At 53.7% G+C, this 19,060-nt stretch overlaps 6 protein-coding genes across 6 annotated transcripts; 5 read left to right on the forward strand and 1 right to left on the reverse strand.

Moving 5' to 3' along the window:
• Nucleotides 1-569: 569 nt before the first annotated feature.
• RHO25_010580 (uncharacterized protein) lies at nucleotides 570-1,917 on the reverse strand (the record flags this gene model as incomplete). The annotated part of the gene is made up of 2 exons (XM_023602517.2): nucleotides 570-1,741; nucleotides 1,809-1,917. The coding sequence occupies 2 exons, from the start codon at nucleotides 1,915-1,917 to the stop codon at nucleotides 570-572; spliced, it is 1,281 nt and encodes a 426-aa protein (XP_023450591.1).
• A 483-nt stretch (nucleotides 1,918-2,400) lies between these two features.
• On the forward strand, nucleotides 2,401-3,752 carry RHO25_010581 (uncharacterized protein; the record flags this gene model as incomplete). Its single annotated transcript, XM_023602516.2, has 2 exons — nucleotides 2,401-2,496; nucleotides 2,610-3,752. The coding sequence occupies 2 exons, from the start codon at nucleotides 2,401-2,403 to the stop codon at nucleotides 3,750-3,752; spliced, it is 1,239 nt and encodes a 412-aa protein (XP_023450589.1).
• Nucleotides 3,753-5,106: 1,354 nt separating this feature from the next.
• RHO25_010582 (uncharacterized protein) lies at nucleotides 5,107-7,198 on the forward strand (the record flags this gene model as incomplete). Its single annotated transcript, XM_023602515.2, has 3 exons — nucleotides 5,107-6,856; nucleotides 6,905-7,052; nucleotides 7,099-7,198. The coding sequence occupies 3 exons, from the start codon at nucleotides 5,107-5,109 to the stop codon at nucleotides 7,196-7,198; spliced, it is 1,998 nt and encodes a 665-aa protein (XP_023450597.1).
• Nucleotides 7,199-8,173: 975 nt separating this feature from the next.
• RHO25_010583 (uncharacterized protein) lies at nucleotides 8,174-9,284 on the forward strand (the record flags this gene model as incomplete). Its single annotated transcript, XM_023602514.2, has 2 exons — nucleotides 8,174-8,584; nucleotides 8,649-9,284. 2 exons carry the CDS (start codon nucleotides 8,174-8,176, stop codon nucleotides 9,282-9,284), a joined length of 1,047 nt encoding a protein of 348 aa, XP_023450606.1.
• A 2,420-nt stretch (nucleotides 9,285-11,704) lies between these two features.
• Nucleotides 11,705-12,391, forward strand: RHO25_010584 (uncharacterized protein; the record flags this gene model as incomplete). Its single annotated transcript, XM_065603303.1, has 1 exon — nucleotides 11,705-12,391. One exon carries the CDS (start codon nucleotides 11,705-11,707, stop codon nucleotides 12,389-12,391), a length of 687 nt encoding a protein of 228 aa, XP_065459375.1.
• A 1,829-nt stretch (nucleotides 12,392-14,220) lies between these two features.
• On the forward strand, nucleotides 14,221-18,798 carry RHO25_010585 (uncharacterized protein; the record flags this gene model as incomplete). Its single annotated transcript, XM_023602512.2, has 3 exons — nucleotides 14,221-14,269; nucleotides 14,388-15,796; nucleotides 15,856-18,798. 3 exons carry the CDS (start codon nucleotides 14,221-14,223, stop codon nucleotides 18,796-18,798), a joined length of 4,401 nt encoding a protein of 1,466 aa, XP_023450604.1.
• Between the last annotated feature and the right edge of the window lie 262 nt (nucleotides 18,799-19,060).

Raw genomic sequence — 19,060 nt, forward strand, 5'->3', positions numbered from 1 at the left:
TCTCTCCGTCGTTGTGCACGATGGCTTTCTTCACTGCAGCAATGCACAACGATACGGTATACGCAACATCGCTATGACCACGCGGGCCGACGACTTGTGTCGGCTTCGTGGGAACGCAAGCGGAGGCACGAGCTATGAGGCACCGTCGGTACGATCAAGTCGATCATAGACCTGCCCAGTTGACACCGCTACACATGGGCAACTCAACAATCAGCAGAGCCTCGACGTCATTGTCAAACAACATATCGAAAGCCCCTGCGTCCTCGCTTGTACTTTCTACAACGAACAACGCTGTTCGAGCACCCTTGATTGCTCCTCACATGTAGAATCTTGCAAATGATGTCTTATTGCTAATCTTCGGTAGGCACTTAGTGTCGCAAAAGTCGACTAATCCAAACGCACATCAGCGAGCGGCATCGTGTTCCGAAGACGCTGATCCACAGCCATAGCGACGAATCCGAGGTAGAACACTTTTCATTCACGCAAGTTCCTGCATGTTTGCGGTCGGAGTCCGACGACGCTGAAGGATGATCTAGCCCGGTACGACAAGCGCGACACTCCCTCATATTTCACATCCTTGCCTTGAGTCCGCGCCTCAACTCCAGACCGCCATCAATCACGTCGAAATCTCTACCACGGTCCCAACCCATCCATTTGCCTAAGACTTCCTCACCTCCTTCACCAGGATGCATGCCAGCGCTTGCCCAACCACTGTCTTCGACACCAATACCTTGACCAGTTGCTGGATCGCGTCCATCTGCATCCGCCTCATGGATTGCGAACCCCGGGGAAGACTTTAGAGTCACAATCGGTCGCTGGTCGAAACCCTCCTTCTCAAGCTCTTGTTGCGTTTTCACCGGAGTGACGCAGGCGTCGGTACCATCAAAGATTGCCTCCCATTCCGCTCGCGTCTTCTGCTTGAAGATCTTCTCATATGTCTTCGCTTGTGTCTTCCAGGTCTTCTTGTCTAGCCGGTCCTTGACCCAGCTGGTTTTGGCTGGATCGATCTGCAAGCCCTTCAGAAGCGCGGCAAAGAACTGCGGTTCTAGAGCTCCAACAGCCATATAACCACCATCCTTCGTCTCATAAGTTGTATAGTACGGCGCACCTCCATCGAGTGTGTTTGTACCTCTGGCTGCATCCCACATTGGAGTCTTTGTTCCGAATCTCGGCATGCTGGCCAGGTGTGCTGATCCATCGACCATATTTGCCTCCACAACCTGCCCCTGTCCTGTCCTCTCTTTGCTCAACAGAGCGAGGAGAATGCCCATGAAGCACACTGCACCTCCTCCAGCGAAATCACCCACGATGTTGGCAGGAGGATATGGCTTGTCACCTGCTCGACCGAGCATGCTCAGCACACCCGAAACAGCAATGTAGTTAATATCATGCCCAGCCATATCTTTGTATTTCCCATCTCGTCGGAAACCCGTCATACGAGCTACAATGAGGCCGGGGTTGATCCTCAACAGCACGTCCTGTGGTCCAAGACCCATCTTCTCAAGAACACCCGGTCGGAAGGGATCGATCACAACATCGACAAACTTGACCAAGTCTTTGATCAGAGCGATACCTTGCGCGGTTTTGGTATTCACAGCTATGGAAGCTTTGCGTCTCGTGAGCTGGTCGGACGTCGGAGGTGGAACATCGTCTGAGCTAGATCCGTGAGCTTTGGGGTGAGCGCGATCAACGCGAAGGACTTCGGCGCCGTAGTCTGCGCATAGCATGCCAGCGTAGGGACCTACACATTGCGAACGTCAACAAAGCTGTACATCACCAGAATCCAATGTCAGTAGAGCAATACTAACCTGGAGCCAACCCAGCAAATTCCAGAACACGCAGTCCCGCAAGCGGAGGTGTATTCCCCAGCGCACTCGCTCCTCCATCGACATAGACTGGATTCCTGTTGAAACTCATGATTGATTGATTTCTTTTCTTGCTAATGCCCGATGGCACGAAATTTGTATGGATGTCTACATTATGAGAAGGGGAGAGAAGTCCACGGAAAGAGTTGTCGTGATGTGCGAGTCCTGGTGAGCAGGATAGCCTCGGATCGTGTTCGAAACAGCTTGTTCCCGGTAAACGCGGGGAGAACAAGGGTGAGAGTTTGAGCACAGGCACGGCAGGCACGACAGGGTCCGTCAAGTGCAAGTCAAATATTTGATTAAGCAAGAGTTCTCCAAATCCTTCCGCGTGTTGTTGGTGTCTTCAGCTGATGCTGATGCCTTGCAATCGGGGCCTTCAAGTGGCGAAGCGGATTCGAAACACCTGTGTAGCACAAAGATTTATACAAACAAGATAAGTCTCCTCTCATTATCACTGCAGTTTCCGATTCTTTCCTCATTCTTCGTTTTACCTTTTTTGTGCTTGCAAACTGTACGGGTCATCACTTGACCCAGGATGTCAGACCTAGCATTCCGATCCCAGTCTAGCATTGGACCAGCCTTTGAACCCATCAGGACAAAAGGCAGCCAATTTTGGAGAGGGGACGAGAGGGTGAGTTTTGATCTGTTCCCCGCTTTCTTACAGTCCACGTAGTCCTTGCCTGCCAGTCCAGCTAGCTCTTAGTTCCATTAGATTATGGACTTTCTGACGACTTGTGCATTTAGTTCCTGATCAAAGGCATCAACTATTTCAAGCAGAAACTCGACATAGAAGCCAGCAAGAATGGAATTCGTAGATGGAAACATCAAGACGCGCTCGCGAATGAACAGCTTGATGAATTGCGCGAGGATCTCGAAATTCTGCAAGAATTGGGGATCAATACGCTTCTTGTTCCACAGCTACACCCTACGAAAGATTATGGAGAAGCAATCAACTTGCTCGCTGAGAAAGGGTTCTATCTCATTGTCGAAATCGGTACTTTTGGACGAGAAATTTTGAAGAATGGGCGTGTCTACCGAAATACGGAAATCGATCTGGATGCATGCTATACCTTCGACGCGATACAGGATGATCTTCGACTCGTCGATCATCTTGCGGATTTTCAGAACGTGCTGGGGTTCATGGTCGCGGGAGACTGCATCAATCGCAGACAACAAGTGACAAGATTCGCAGCAGTCTTGCGCGCTTTCGTCCGCGATACTAAAGCTTTCTTACGCCTGCGAGGGGGCCGAACCGTGCCGGTGGGAATTTCCAATCCTTGCGTGATGGATTTGCGGTTGCCGGCGTTGAAGTACTTCACTGCTGGTTCGCGAGAAGAAAGAGTGGATTTCTTTGCTCCGCAAGATTATAGCTGGTGCGGACCAAGCAATTTCCAAATGTCAGGCTGGCAGAGAGCGGTGGAAACACTAGAGCGCGATGATGTTCGTGTGCCGATGTTTCTGGCTGAGTTTGGCTGCAATGCTCGTGAGAGGATCTGGGATGAGATCGCTTGTTTGTATGGGGAGGAAATACTTGGGGCGTACAGTGGAGGTTGTGTGTATTGTTTTGAGGAATACTGGAATGGATATGGAGTTGTGAAAAGAGGAGAGGATGGCCGTGTAGAAAGAAAGCGGGAGTTTGAGACACTGAAAGGACGATTGCAGGAAGCCAGCAGAGCGTCGGCAACTGCCATGTCTGGCATGGAGCCCAGAGATTATGAGAACTGGACCGGAGAGTTCCCTGGAGAGACGAGGAATGATTTGTGGTTGGCTACCAGCGCATTGCCTCGATGCCCTGGAGATCTGGCGGCTTTCGTGCAAGAGCTCAGAGACGAGCGAGAATGGGACGTTGTCGACAGAGTGGAAGGACTTGGTCTGGAGGATGCATAGGGTAGTTTGAGAAGATTGAAGCTCGGTCACTAGATCATCCGATAATGTCAACTTGCCTCAAATTCCGAACCGTGTGAGACATGCATGTGACTCCTGTTCCCGATACTGGATGAACTAGATCGAAGTGCCTAAGAATTGTGAGTAGCGAGGCGCGAGGGGAAGTGGCAGACGCTGTGGAAGTCCCCTCAAGCTGGAATTGGCGTGAGTCGATCTTGCCGTGATCATGAGTGCCAAAGATAGAGGAGAATCCGGGTCTGTGGTTCAGGCTTATCGTAGCCCCTCCTGGCTAGTCAGACGCTCGTGAATGGATCGACCAGGCGGCGAATGAACCAAGGTCAGGTGGACGCAGCGTGGAAAGTCAGTTCGGGACTGCAGTGTGCGGAGTCGGTGGTGATGTGCTGTGTGAACTTGACTGCCCAAAGTGCCAGCCCCTTGCATGAGGTAAAGAAGTAGGTCGTCTGTCAGCAGGACTTGCGTGTGTGTCAGAAGCAACGCGACGACGGAAGGGGAGTGGTGAGGAGGGGACGAGCGGCGCGGGAGGCGGCTGTGACATCGGGCCTTTGAGCTTGCTGCTGCTGCTTCGCCGGAGTGCATGAATGAGATCACGAATCCCAGATCACGCGTCTGCCTTTCTCGAACCAACCCTTCCGCTCTCTCGCACCCGGCTCTGCAGCCATCTGGCACACATCTGACACCATCGCCGCATCTGCACTTACTGTCGTCAACAGCGACCCCGTCCACCGAACGAGCTGCCCCTTCTCCGAACCTCCCAGCTCGTCCAAGTGGCGCTCATCAGCCTGCTCCTTCTCGGAACGTGTGATATCGTCCACTGCTGCCTCGCCTACACACCTGCCGTCCACCTTGCTGGTCACAGATGCACCGCAAGATAACATCCTTCAACTGAGGATATTACACATTACTGCCCTTGGCCCCGCGAGGCCAGAAGCGGCAGTATATCCTCCAGCACGTTTGCTACGTGCTAGTCATCGCGCTGGAGAACGACCACATCAATCCCACCACCTCCCCACTCAACACCGCCGGCCCACACGACTCCTCCGATCCCCTTGGTCCTGTCCGCCAGGAACCACCACCAGCACACGACTCTACTGCACAAGCCACCCCTCAGTATACCTTATCTGCTCCCGAGGTTCACACGGCGAACACCGCCGACACATCGTTTGAGATCAGCTCTGAGCCGTCGGATCGATCACGCAAGCGAAGACGCCGCTCTTCGCTTCCAACGACCGCCAGCCGTCTTGCTTCACCTTCCACTAGGGACACTGCTTCGGGTCCGCAAGCCCGCAAGCGTGTCAGAGTTCACGACGACATAGCGAGTACCGAGGACGAAAAGACTATGCGGTTAGATCCCGCCGAGCGAACACAGCAACGGCCTTCGACCAACGGCTCCTCGCAAAACGGCTCCTCTCCTCCGCATACAAATGGCTCCGTCAAGAGCGATACGAACGGCTATCATACGAACGGCCATGCAGGCGGAACGGTAGCACGGAACAAAGAGCCATTCTTCGGTCACGACAGAGAAGAGGTCACGCGGATACTCTTGCAGACGCTGAGCGATCTGGGATATCGAGATGCGGCGAAGCAACTGTCAAGAGAAAGTGGCTATGAATTGGAGATTCCCAGCGTGGCAGCATTCAGAAGCGCTGTATTAAGTGGGGAGTGGGAAGAAGCCGAGGCGTTATTGCTAGGAACAGATGCCCTCGAACTCGATGGTGGAGTTTCTCTTGGTAACGGGCACGGATGGTCAAAGGCTGACAGACTGTCCGGTGGAAGTCAGAACGGGTCGTCAAGAAGAGGACTTCCACTGGCGGAAGGAGCTAACCTCACGTTGCTGAAGTTCTTGCTGCGACAACAGAAGTACTTGGAATTGCTTGAAAAACGGGATTTGAAGTCGGCACTGGATGTTCTCCGCAGCGAGCTTACGCCTCTGAGAACCGACACTGGAAGATTGCATTTCCTTTCGAGCCTCGTGATGTGCGTCTCGACCGATGATCTCCACGCGCAAGCGGAATGGGATGGCGTGGAAGGCGAAAGTCGAAGCAATCTGCTTTCAGAAATATCGAAGTCAATATCGCCCTCTGTAATGATACCAGAGCACCGCCTTGCGACCTTGCTGTCCTCTGTGCAAGAAGAACAGATTCTGAAATGCAGATACCACAACACCACGGCGCAGCCAAGCCTGTACACGGATCACGAATGCTCAGTAGACGACTTTCCTCTACACACTCAGCTTGAGCTACGAACACATTCGGACGAAGTCTGGTTCGTGGAATTCAGTCATGATGGGTCCATGCTGGCTACTGCGGGCCAAGACGGTCTCGTTGTGGTGTACGATACAACACGCTGGCGACCAATACACGAGTTCAGGGAGCACGAACGCAGCCCTTTTGCAAACGCCGCTAATGGCGCGGGAGCCGCTCGCGATACTAGGGGCATCACGTACATCGCATTCTCTCCCAATGATCAGTATCTGATCTCTTGTAGCAAGAATCACGAATTCGTTGTTGTCAACGTGCGTGATGGGCAGAGAGTCTGCTATGGGGACCACTTTGACGATTCAATCACCTGCGCGGCGTGGCTCCCAGATTCGGAGACCTTCATAATCGGAACGATGAGCTTTAGGAGACCTCTCGGCATGTATTCACTCCGATCGGCTGGTTCCACAAACAGTGGTTCGGTGCTCCGGAATCCTGAGATACACTCATGGCGGGATCCTCCTTGGGATCCCACGATGAAGAGTGATCAGCCGCTCACCAAATTCAGACTTACCGATTGCGCAGTCGACTCAACTGGGACACGCATGGCTGCGACTACCACTGACCACCGCATCATGCTCTTCTCCCTTAACAGCGTGGATAGGTACCGCAAGCTTGCGGAATGGCAAATGGACGCGTGGCTTACATCAATCAATTTCTCTGCAGATGGCGATCTCCTCCTCGTCAATATGAATGAGGGTCGAGTGCTTGCGATCGACTCGGAGACTGGCGAAATCGTATGTAGATACGAAGGGGCAGTGCAACGAGACTTTGTCATCCGCAGCGCTTTTGGAGGTGCTGGAGAAGGCTTCGTTATCAGCGGCAGCGAAGGTGAGTTGTAGCGTGTTTTCCGTACGAACCTTGACTGATAGCCAGCAGACTCCCGAGTGTACATTTGGCGGAGACAGACGGGCCTGTTGGTCGCTGCGCTTGAAGACCATCACCCTGGTCCCGTGAATTCTGTTGCGTGGCATCCTACCAATCCTGGCATTTTCGCAAGCGCTGGCGATGATCGCCGTGTCAGAATGTGAGTACAATGCTTCCTCACTTTCAAATCACGCTGACTTCTCCAGATGGACATCTGCAAACGCCAGACGAGGAGCGGATTCGACAGAAGCATCATCAGGCGCAGTACGACCCCTCAGCAGCGGCCTAGGGAGAAGCTATTACTAGATGAGCTGATCGTGGCTCAATGTTCGTTGCATTATGCACACGCAGGTAGCGTCGGCGTCGGCGGACAGCATTGGATTTAGGGGACCACCAGTGGACATGAGATGGCATGGCATGACCTATCCACACGTAGATATTCGGAAGCTGGAACTATCGCCACTACTACAATACAGTGCATGGCCACACAGAGTGGTTCATGAGACTCTGCACATTGACTATGGTCGCATGAACAACTGTCATTTAGCAGAGCGGATCAAATTCATATTTCTCACGCATTGCAGCAGCGGGTCTGTTATGCAATCTCGCTCTGCAGTAACGCGACTGAGCAGGTTAGACGCAAAACCTGATACCAATTCATCGCCGACTTTCACGCGCACACAAATTCGGCTTCACGTGCAGGCGTCTTCACACTCACCTCGGCCTGCCCAGACTCGAGTATGCTCAGCGCGCGGCGTCGGTCCTCGAGTGGGCAGTCTCTGAGAGTGATTACACGAAGGAGATGGGTTGGCAACGCGAGAACGACGGGAGACGGCAATGTCATTGGCTCGGAAGTTGACGAGTGGAGGGCAACGGCAGCGGCTCTTTACCAAGACCAAAGTCAGCAGCAGGAAACAATCTCCGCGTGCCATTAGATTAGGGGCCGTCGAAGGATGCTCGCGCTTCCCTACAAACTTTCCCTCGTCCCCAGAAACATCACACATCTCTCGTCGCGTGCCGTTTGATCGTGTCGCCTTCTGCTCAATCACCTTCTTCTCGTCACTCCTTTTGGGTCGCTGCTGCAGAGGCCACAAATCTTCGGCGTCGAGAGGACAAGAGCCGCGGCATTGAGGCTCCCGATTTTCTCGACTGCATCAGCTGCCACCAACACGCACGTACGCGACGCTGAGGCTTGCAGCGCATCCGCCACGTCCCGGCATCCATTGACGTCGACTTTTCCTCGCCGCGCACCCCTCGACTTTCACTTCATTCAGCAGCATAATGTCAACTCCAGACTGGTTGGAATGCGGCGTGCCCACGCTCGACAGACCCTTCGGCGTGGCACTATGGCCCATCTTCGCAAAGGCTTTCACGGCCGTGAAGGGCTACACGCCAGATGAGTTCCGCTTCATTCCAGGAAAGACGCCAATGGCGACCATGGCCGAGACGGCCATCTCGCTCATTTCCTACTACATCATCATCTTCGGAGGGCGAGAGTTGATGAAGGACCGCGAGCCGTTCAAGCTGAACACGTTCTTCAAAATCCACAACTTTTACTTGACGGCCATCAGCGGTACTCTTTTGCTGCTCTTCCTCGAGCAGTTGATTCCGACGCTCGCGAGGCATGGCGTGTTTTACGCCATCTGCCACTACAACGGTGGCTGGACGCAGCCATTGGTTGTTCTGTACTACGTGAGTGCCGAGATCTGAGAAGCGGGCGCCAGAAACGAGCGAGAGCAGAACTGACGTGCGACAGCTCAACTATCTGACCAAGTATCTCGAGCTGATCGATACCTGCTTTCTCTTCCTCAAGAAGAAGCCGCTTACTTTCCTCCACACCTACCACCACGGTGCGACCGCCCTCCTCTGCTACACCCAGCTTCTCGGCCACACCGCGGTATCCTGGGTGCCAATCACGCTGAACTTGATGGTTCACGTTGTCATGTACTGGTACTACTTCCAGTCTGCGCGCGGAATCAGAATCTGGTGGAAGAAGTACATTACCATGCTCCAGATCATCCAATTCGTGATTGATCTCGGATTCGTCTACTTTGCGTCCTACACCTACTTCAGCGCCCGATACTTCCCATGGCTGCCGACCTCCGGCATCTGCGCAGGCGAGGAATTCGCGGCATTCGCTGGAATGGGTATCCTCAGCTCCTACCTCTTCTTGTTCATCGGTTTCTACATTTCGACCTACAAGAAGCCAATCAAGAAGGGCCGCGCCCGTGCTACCAGCGCTCTCGTGGAGATGAAGGACGAGCAGGTTCCAGATGTTGGTCAGGTCCGGAGAAGGATGAGCGGTAATGCGCAGAACATGAATGGCTACTCGACTGGCAAGGATACCAATGGCACTCCCAACGGCAGAGTCACCAGGTCGAGAAAAGCATAAGCGCTCGGTGCGGCAATGCTGGCACGAGCAAAATTCTCAAATCGTGTGTAGGAGCAAGGAGCTGTAGCGGAGTGGTCGAGATCAAGGACACCACTTGGTCAGAATGGGCGAGCAGCGATTCGAAATGGAGTGGAGGGACACAGCCCAGTTGGCCGGTCCACAAAATGAAATTCGTGTAGATTTTCTAGGGAAGGTCATCCAAAGGTGTAAAACGGCGTACGAATCAACAAGGAGGGGCTGAAGGTGCATAGCAAGAGAAGACGTTTTGGCATGAGAAAGAACAAGCAGTGGGTTACTACAACAAACAAACTGTAAGATACGAAATGCATGTGAGCGGAATGTGTGGGTTGCGTGCTTGCACGCGTGGTCAAGGTACGCCATACAAGAGCACATTTTTTAGATGCATATAATAAAGCTATGAAAAAAAGACATAATCGAAGTGTAGGCTTTGTGCCATTCGCGTGTACGTGTCAAAGCTAGCTCTACCAATGCTGCCTTCCGCAGGGACGCGAGAAGCGAGAAGATTGTAGTTTCGGCGCCGACGTCGCTGCTACACACACAAGCACACCCACAGCCACGACTCTCGAACAGCCTGCCAATGCGACTCGTCCTCATCCTCATTGAATCGACCTCGCAAAGCCCAGAACCGGGTCAAAATCTAGAGCGCTTGGAACTCCGGTAGGAAAGCCGACCGCCAGTACGCTCAATACGTCTTGGCGAGTTCGCTTGGTGGACGAGGTAACCTATGTGCTCTGCCAGTGTACCATTACGCTGACCGAAGAGCATACTGCTGTCTTCGATACCATGAGTCGTAAGAGTCGAAGATGATCTGCTGGATCAACCCTGCATACGACCTGATCGCCAGGCGATCGTATCAAGGCTGAGGAGTAAATCTTTTGGTCGCCTGTTCCTGGCCGGCTCATTGTGCGCTGTATCACCAGAGGTGGTGAGAGAAATGCGTCATTCGTGCTCTCATCGTTGCCTGTGCTGAAGTGCGGGCAGTGAGGGTTCAAAGGCACGGATTACCCTCGAACTCCTGGGGAAGCTTCCTTTTCTGCTTACTCCTTCTTTCCACTGATAATGGATTTCTTCTTCCGTTTGCGAATTATTGAGGACCGTTTGGCCGACTGCACCGAAAAGGCCCAATGCTACCACCTAGAGCTGCTATTATGCAGGATAGCACCAGGCAACAACCCAGGTCTTGCTGTTCTTGCTGTTCCATGACCGGACGATGATTCGTTCCATCAATGTCAAGCACGATTTTGTGCACCGCGCATTGAATACGTCCGAATCGCTGGCATGTTGGTGTGGCATACACCACAAACCCTTACGTTCTACGAGGATGATGGATCCACACTCGCGACTATCTTGCCTGGCCGGACATCACTGAACTGGAGACGGTGTTGCTGCGATCGTACGATCTTCACTATGCAAAGAGAGCAATGGACAGTATCTAGTGGATCAGTGTGAATGACATCAACAGGTGCCAGGCTCTTCATAACATAACATTCATGCAAGAGCTGGAGTGTCTCCTGATCAGATCTGCCCACTACGAAAATGAAGGAGCAGGCGGCCGACTTCTGGCCGCAGAAGAGCATGCCGGGCGTGCGAAGCAATATGTACTGGACTTACTGTGCCGTCATGGCTGGAGGATATGATGCACACAAGCCCAACAAATCGACCAACATGCGTAGGATCGGGCTGAGAATAGCAGTGCAGGGTCTGCAGTCCTACAGGCGGAGCCCATCAGCAACTTCGAGCGAGCGGAACATGGTGCTGGTAAGTGATCAATCCACTTATTCACACTGTCGGGTTCACATACGAGACAGTGGATTTTCGTTCAAGAAAACCTGAACGATTCCACCAATGTACTTCGAAACAGCAGAAAGAGCGCCAAAGGAAAGGATCCGATCCTGCGTTGCGCATGCATTCAATCATATGCGCGGAGAGAAGCCCGTGCTCGCGGACTTCCCAACGGACGTCGGAGGACGCCAGTCTTCGGCAGCAAAAAAGTGGATGGCACCACGCCACCTCACACCACATTCCTTGCAAAAACGATGTCTTAATCAATCGATTACTGTCTGACTAACAGAGATGTCCAATCAGTGATCCGCGCTTCGGACCTCGACGGTATAATGCTCGTTTTGCGCAGCGTCCCCGCTGGCTAGGCTGTAGCACAACGGCACCGGCCTTCACTTGCGGGAACGTTGATCGCGAGACTCTGCCCAGGACAGAGTCTGGGCTCGTGTAACAGTCGGCAAACATATATACTGATCCTTCGCTGAGTGTTGTAGGACGTACATAGTTCACCACATATCACGATATCCAAGTTGCGTGCCATACCAGACAAACTTCCAAGAGACCAATCAGCAGAGACCGACACAACTCATATCAGACCACTCATCAGGTCAGGACACACAATGGCAGACATGGACACCAAGTCCACGGAGATTGTGAACTGTTTTCCATCACTACAATGCATCAGCGGGAACATCCCAGATGAATGCAAGACAGGCAATATCGTATGCCCAACTCTACCGCGATCAACAAGCGACTCGAACATTACATTTCCCAAACCTCCCGCCGGAATCGCCTCAACAGCAGTCAGTAGCGACTCCGAATCCGGCTCCGAAGCCACCAAACAACGATTCCAAACCCAATCACAACACTCCCATCTCACCTCAGATCAACAACAATCACAACCCCAACCAACCCGCCCCATCCGCCCCCACCGCCGCATCCCCCACACAATAATCGAACGACGCTACCGCGACAACCTCAACACCCAGATCGAAACCTTACGCCTCTCTTTACCTTCTCTCAAAAACGCCTACGTCTGTTCCCCCGATGTGGAAGATTCGGCTTTGCCCCCGAGGTTACCTTCGAAAGCGATGATTATTGCGACGGCGGCGACGTATATCAAGGAGTTGGAACAGGAGAGGCAGGCGGCGATGGAGGCGGTGCAGAATTTGCAGCAGCAGGTTGTGGATTTGCAGAAGTTGATTCAGTGTAATGATTGTTCGATTTTGCAGTATTTGCAGGCTGTTGGTGGGGGGCAGCAACAGGGACAGCAAGGGGGAGGGCAGGGAGGGGTGGTGGCGGTGTGAGAGGGAGGTTTGGAGGTTTGGGTGGTTGAGGTGGAGGTGTTGTAAGGGAAGATTATGTGAGGTGGAATGGGGCTGGACAGTTCCTGGGAGGAGAGATGTTTCTCACTGTTGATGACCAATTTTCACGAAGGTTATGGGATACGGCTGTCGGCGTTTGAAATGGCGTTTTAGAACTGGTTGGAAGCGATTCTTGGTGATAATGATGGAAAATAGACCCCGGGCGAAAAGGCAGCCGCGAGAGGAAAGGACAGGCCATTGGTATTGGCATTGGGATTTTTGTAGACATGCAGGCCAGACTCTCAGCTAAATTAACTGCAGCCACGATCGTGTGCTGCGAGAGAGGATGATCTCTTTCACGGCGATTCTCTCACCCATTCGGCAGGGCAGACATCTCAATGCCGTAGCACATGTGCATCAGCTTTGAAAGTGGAGTCGTGACAGCGCATCACCCTCAACAGGCCAGCAACCAGCATTGAAACCCCATGCCTTGACGTGAAGTACGGTACGCAGGCGGGAAGTACTCCGGCTAGAAGCGGTTCGAGAAGCATATTTCGAGGATTGTAACTTTCTCTCTCCCCAGGCTCCGTGGAAGTCAAGGCAAGGCATCCCTGGGAGTCGGTGACGTGTCTGTGGTACTTGGCGTGCCTGAATGTCGTGATACAATGTGCAAGGCATCGTTCGGAGAGCTCACCTACCTCCTAGCAGGGCGGAGTGCATAGTACTGCTGTAGATAGTGAATAGCGGTGACGTCGACCGTCTTTTCGCATGAACGATGGAGGTCTGTGGGTTTAGAAAAGTGCTCCTCCCGTTCGCAAAGTTGCAGTAGCGTTGCTGCCACATGTGCGAGTGGAAGCCGAGTGGACAACCAGATTCAGGGACGAGAGGCGGGCGAGGCGGACAGCGAACACGTCGAGGTCAGATGGTTCGCATGCTTTTGCTGCTGCTCCGCTGATGATGCTGCGCTGGCGACTACTGGCTTTGCCGTTGCAGCAGCGGAGCACCCGTTCGCCACGACCTACTGATGACTATGCCGTGCAGCTCGACTCGCCGGGCGTCGCGGAGCTTTTGGATCTCGTCTCACCACGGCCGGCTGCATTTGCGCGAGGCGTTGTCGCGACACGGCAGCAGCAGCAGCAGCAGCAGCAGCGCGTATGCAAGTGGAGTGGCCATTGAAATGGACGTCTGTCGTGGTCGGGCCAACAGTTGATGGAGCGCTGCAAGCCTGCAACTGCCCATCTCAGGCTAGGCGAGCTGGCCGCAGGAGAGTGACCGCGTCGCAGAGCAGTGTGACGAATCAGCAGGGTAGAATATGCGTGGTGAGGCCAGCTCACTACCCGTCCTCACATTGTGCCAGCATCCAATCCGCAGCCAGCGCATGCGCAAGCTAGCGGACACATCGCCAGTCAGCTCGCCAGCTGTGCACTGCACGCCGCCAAATGCAGCACTGGGGAGCTTGGGTAGGGTGTGTGGGTGTGAAGCCGCCTCGCCAATCATCGCCCGGTCTGCCAGCGGACCGCGACTCGTGCGCGTGGTGAGCTGCCGGCGGAGGCAAGAAGCAGTGCGATCAACGGCGATGAGGTCTGATCACACACGCACACATGTCTTTTGTTCGTTAATTCGCTTCACTCGTCTGACTCTGGAAACGTACCACTCATCAACATCAACCGGTCAAGGCGTGCCTGGGAGCAGTGCCAGAGCAGGCCCGGGTGGCAGCATATTCTAAGCTCGGCGCAGGCGTCAGCGACTCAGTTGCGCCGCAGCTCGCAGACATGGAATGACCTCTGCGCGAAACACTGCGACAATCCAACCACGTCGTCGCCGCGCAGGCCATGCCGGACACGCGCTCGCCACCAGAAGGCGAGGAGAAGGATGGGCCATGTATGTTGGACGTGCTTGCTGCCGTTTGCTGCCCGTGATACGCCAGAGCATCCTGTATGATGAGCTGGCGAATGCTGGCTTCTGTCAACCGCAGCGCTAACTCATGTTGCTCATGCAGCCTCCGACCTCGTGTCACCGCGCACCTCGCACCATGCTTCGAGGTCTTCCACGCCCGGAACCTCACATCTGGATGGCTCTCCGCGCTATCTCGACTTCATGCCCAACCCGCCAAGCCCTGGCCCTCCATCGCAACCCAACATGGCCGACGAAGCGGCACCACCGTGGGAGCCCAACTCGCCGCCCACCACATCCGGACAAATAACCACCCAACAGGCGACTTCGCAACAGGCTCTGCCTTCCACAATGCATCGACCCCAGCTTCCGCGAGACACTGTAGTCAGGTCGACTGCTCCTTCGACGAATGGCTTCGAAGATGTGGCGTGCCTGTCCGAGATCACTCACCTGCTGCGTCTGCAGAAATATCACAAACGCCGCTGCCTCCACGCCCAGGAGGAGCTGCACAGACTCCAGATTGCAACTGCCAAAGCTGCCAGGCTCCGTCTAACCGCCCATTCAGTGCAGCGAACACTCGCCGAGTGTATCAGGGCCGAGGACAAATCCAGCTTTGCGAATTTATTGCACGCCTTCCAGCATGTTTGTGAGGATGCGGCCAAAACTTCACATCCACCCGTCCCAGGAGCGAACCAGAGTCCGGTGGCAGCCAAGCCATTTGAGTCGTTCCTCAACGACATCTCCAGCGCCTCTCGGAACGTAGTGCTTGACCTTTTAGCGAAGCTAAGATATGATGGTCATTTTCTAGCAGAACGCATATCGGCACTAACGCCGAAAGAGCTCAACGCGCTACTTCCTGAGCGCGTTGTTTCGAGATCTAGCGACTCCGTCTTTGCATCCTCAACCCGGACTTCGCGGAACTCCAGGCCACTAGGATTCGCCGTGGACGCCCAGGTGGATGTGCTCAACGCCTACGCATATGGAAGTCCGCTGGAGGCACTAATTTTCGGCCCCGGATTGCCACTGCTTGACGACCAGGCGGATCGCAGACGGACAACAGAGGTATGGGCCACAGTATGCGCCAAGGTCATTACAGAACAGAAACCCGGCAGTGAGAGACTTGTTCCAGCACTCTTGGATATCTGGTCCAACTTCGAGCCATGGCTGGGAAAGGACCGGCTCGAGACGTGGATGCTTCAGACTCTCCAGCGTGGTGCATTTGTTTTGGAACAGCCGACTAAGCAGACCTTTCGCGCCCGCGTTGAAGGCCGGCCAGATGTCTCTGCCCAAGACGAGGCTCGCATTGAAGCTTTTTACGCCGAGGCCACGGATTCCCTCCTTGCGCTCTTTGGTGACCAGCACTCGCCGAGTGTGATTCCGCCAGGTGCTCTTTCTTTCTGCCAAGCTGTCTCCCAGAAACTTCGAGACTCCCCACAGCAGCGTGGTTTTCCATCGTTTATCCTGACTAGATGGCTCTTCAACTCATTCATCATGGACGTAATCAATCTGCCAGAGGTAACATCAGACTCACACTTTTCGATAGACAGGGAAAGTTCACTAACAACTCATGGCAGGCTCATATGATGACGACCGATCATTACACATCTGATCTATCTCGCCAACGCATACTTCGAGAAATCGCTGTTAGAGCACAGAAAGCAGTCTTTGATGTTGCATACTACTTCAAGCATGGCAATCCGATCATGCCGGAGACCGCAAACCGCGTCAACTCTATTATGGCCCGGATCTCTGGTCCACCGTCTCGTCCTTCTATCCGCAAGGCTCAGCCAGTTCCTGAACCGTCACCATTTCTTGTTCTATCGCTACGAGATGTCACAACCATTCTCTCGGCCCTATATCCGCGGCGGAGACCAATCTCCATTTCCTCCGATAGCGACATTTCCAAGTCTGGCCTGCAGTCTTCAGCATCTTCAGTGTCTGGTTTCTCATTGTTCCGTAACACGAGGACACCTGACCAATATACCGCTGATCCCTTCAATCCATTCCTAAAGTACGGCGAGACCGCGAATGCGAATGTCAGTGACGTTTCATTGGTAGACGATGATCCAAACGAGATTCAGGTGAAAGATGCCTGCATCGAGCTCGAAGATCTGGCCACTCGCAGGACCGGGGCCATTAAGGAATCTTGGGACGTCGTGGCTGTCGAGACCAGATCCCAGTCACTGTGCAGCATGCGTGAGAAGTGCTCCGAGATCCGGCTTGCACAGCGCAATTACTTCCTGTCGACAAACCAATCCGTGACGCTTCTTGATTCTCTTGGCGATCAACATCGAGAAGTCGCTCATCAGCTGAAGCCATTGCTGCACTTGTACGGCCACCTTGATTCCTCCGAGCCACTGGAGAATGGTGCAACGTATTCCTCGCAAACATGGACAAAGCTTGAGCGTCTGTTTGAAAACGCAGTACGGGATTGTCAGACCGCCGGAGACTACGCGGAAGCACAGCGATGGTTTCAACGCTTGCACGACGTGCATGCCGCTATTCTCGCTGGCGACAGTGCGGTCGTGCTACAACGCATCTTACACGCCCTGCAGGGCAGCGCGCAACGCTCGATCAGCGAATGGGCTGAACTTGAGACGGTTTGCGAACGCTGGGTGGCCACCCTACAGCCAGGCTCGTCCATGCACAGCATGTATCTGAAGCCAATCATTCAACAGAATGAGGCACTGCGCGACAAGATGTGGTACGTCGCGGATGTTCGCACTTCGGCTGCCTACGAAGAAGCCCGTCTTGTAGCGAGTGCCTTGCGAATAATGGGAAAGCCTAGCAAGACGCCCAAGACGAAGACGTCCCAGCCTTTGCGACACTGGCCGACGTCCAGATACTCCATCGGCAGTCTGCACATCAAGTCGGAAGCTCAGATCTTGGACATCCTATCCGCTCGATCGGAATACTGCGGGCCTAACAAGCTGAGTGACGACCAGGCACGGGCCACCTTGCAGTGGATGCAGCGCGAGAATATCGACAACCTTTGCCGCGGTGAAGAGCGTTTGCATAAGCTATTTCTCGAGATCCGCAAGTGTGTTGACCTTGTAAGCAACAACTCGCCCTCCGACAACTCCCTACTGTGGTCAAACACGTTGTTCGCTCGCGACACCTCACTGCGAACGCGAGATTCGCCCCCAAGAAGATCGCACTTCCTGCCAAACTTGTACGGGAACACTCTCTCCTCGGACTATCTCTCGTTGAGTTCACAGCTTCGAAGCAATGATTGCCTTTCGAACACGTCCCACACGTTGTCGAACTCCAGCTCGCGTGACTACTTGGATGCCCGAAGTCCGACTCTGACGAATCGGTCGTCTGTGCCATTCTGGTCTCCGGCCATGTCAGAAGTTGATTCGCCATCTAGTGCCACTAGTGTCGCATCTTCTCAGACGCAGTGGGCTCCCGATGTCGCTCCAACTCCTGAGCCTAGCAACAGCCTGTCCGCCGATTCGCAGGCTCTCGAGAAGCTTCGACAACGTGTGACTGGTCTCATGCTTAGCGACTTGACCTCGACACTGTTCAATGATGGCAGTGAGACTGATCACGCGTTTTGGACTGGATTGGGCCTCGAGCTTGCTGAGAGATATTTCCGGAGCATCCAAACCTGGCACTCAAGTGCAGGCTCGCAGACACCGACAGCAGACTCGGAAATTCCAGCAAAGCCGACTATGATGCGCTTCGATTTCGACAATGCTTTCGAGAATTTGATGCTGAAGTTTGTCGCCAGTAGTAACCCTACGACAAAGCTGAAATGCCTCTACGATATCGATCGCCTACTGGGCCCTTACATGAAGGAACAGCGCAGCAACATGTCACCTGCGGCGTCGTTCGTGAAGGGCGTACAAGACCTGAAGCTGCACACGGGCGCCGACGATATGATTGAGACGAGTATCGCCGGCTTCCGTGATCTATTCGCCAAGAGCTCTTTGCGTCCCAAGACCATCTTCAGGGACATGCAAAGCATAGCTTCGTTACTGCCTGCTGCCGTTCTGCACAACACGCCAGAAGGCAAGGCTTTCGCGAACGCTGCCGTTGCTATCACGCGTCTCAAGACCGAGGTGCGAACGATCATGGTCGAGACAGCAGACAGCATCATTGCCTACCACTCCAACAATCGTGGTCACGGACGCAGCTCCTCCATCGCACAGCAAGAGCGCGACTCCGCTACGTTCGCGGCACCGAGCCCACCGGCCGAAGACGTCGCTCGCTATACTATGGCAGATGCCGCACACCTCTTGCAAATCACAGCCAAAGAAGGCCACATCGTCGCACAGCGTGAACTGGGAACACTATACCTCACTCACCCTGAACTCATGGACCGTATCATCGCACCATTTACGCGCCCAAAAGATGTCTTCAAAGAAGAACTCGAAGCCCGATGGAAAAAGAACCAAGACCCTCATCGTCTGGACCCACTTATTATGTGTGTTGCTCATCATTGGATGACGCTGTCTAGCAAGGCGAATGATTCGCTTGCGAAGGAGACTTTGAAACAGTTGGAGGATATGTGAAGAACTTTTTGTTTTTGAAGAATTTGTGGGTATGGTTTATGGGCGTAATTTGTCATAAGGATCTGTTTTTTGATCATTGTTGTTGCGTTAGAGCGTGGTGTTGGTGGGCGGAGGGTTTTGCAGGTTTTCTATTAACATTTTTATGTACAGGTAGATGATACCCAAGCACGATGGCCTATTGAAGGACCACGTGAGTTTGATATGAGAGGATTAGTTGATTGAGGTGAATTGGGAATAGAATGGTGAATCTTTTGACTTGCAT

This window comes from Cercospora beticola, chromosome 7, assembly GCF_033473495.1.
Source record: "Cercospora beticola chromosome 7, complete sequence".
In the NCBI taxonomy this organism is placed as follows: Eukaryota; Fungi; Ascomycota; class Dothideomycetes; order Mycosphaerellales; family Mycosphaerellaceae; genus Cercospora; species Cercospora beticola.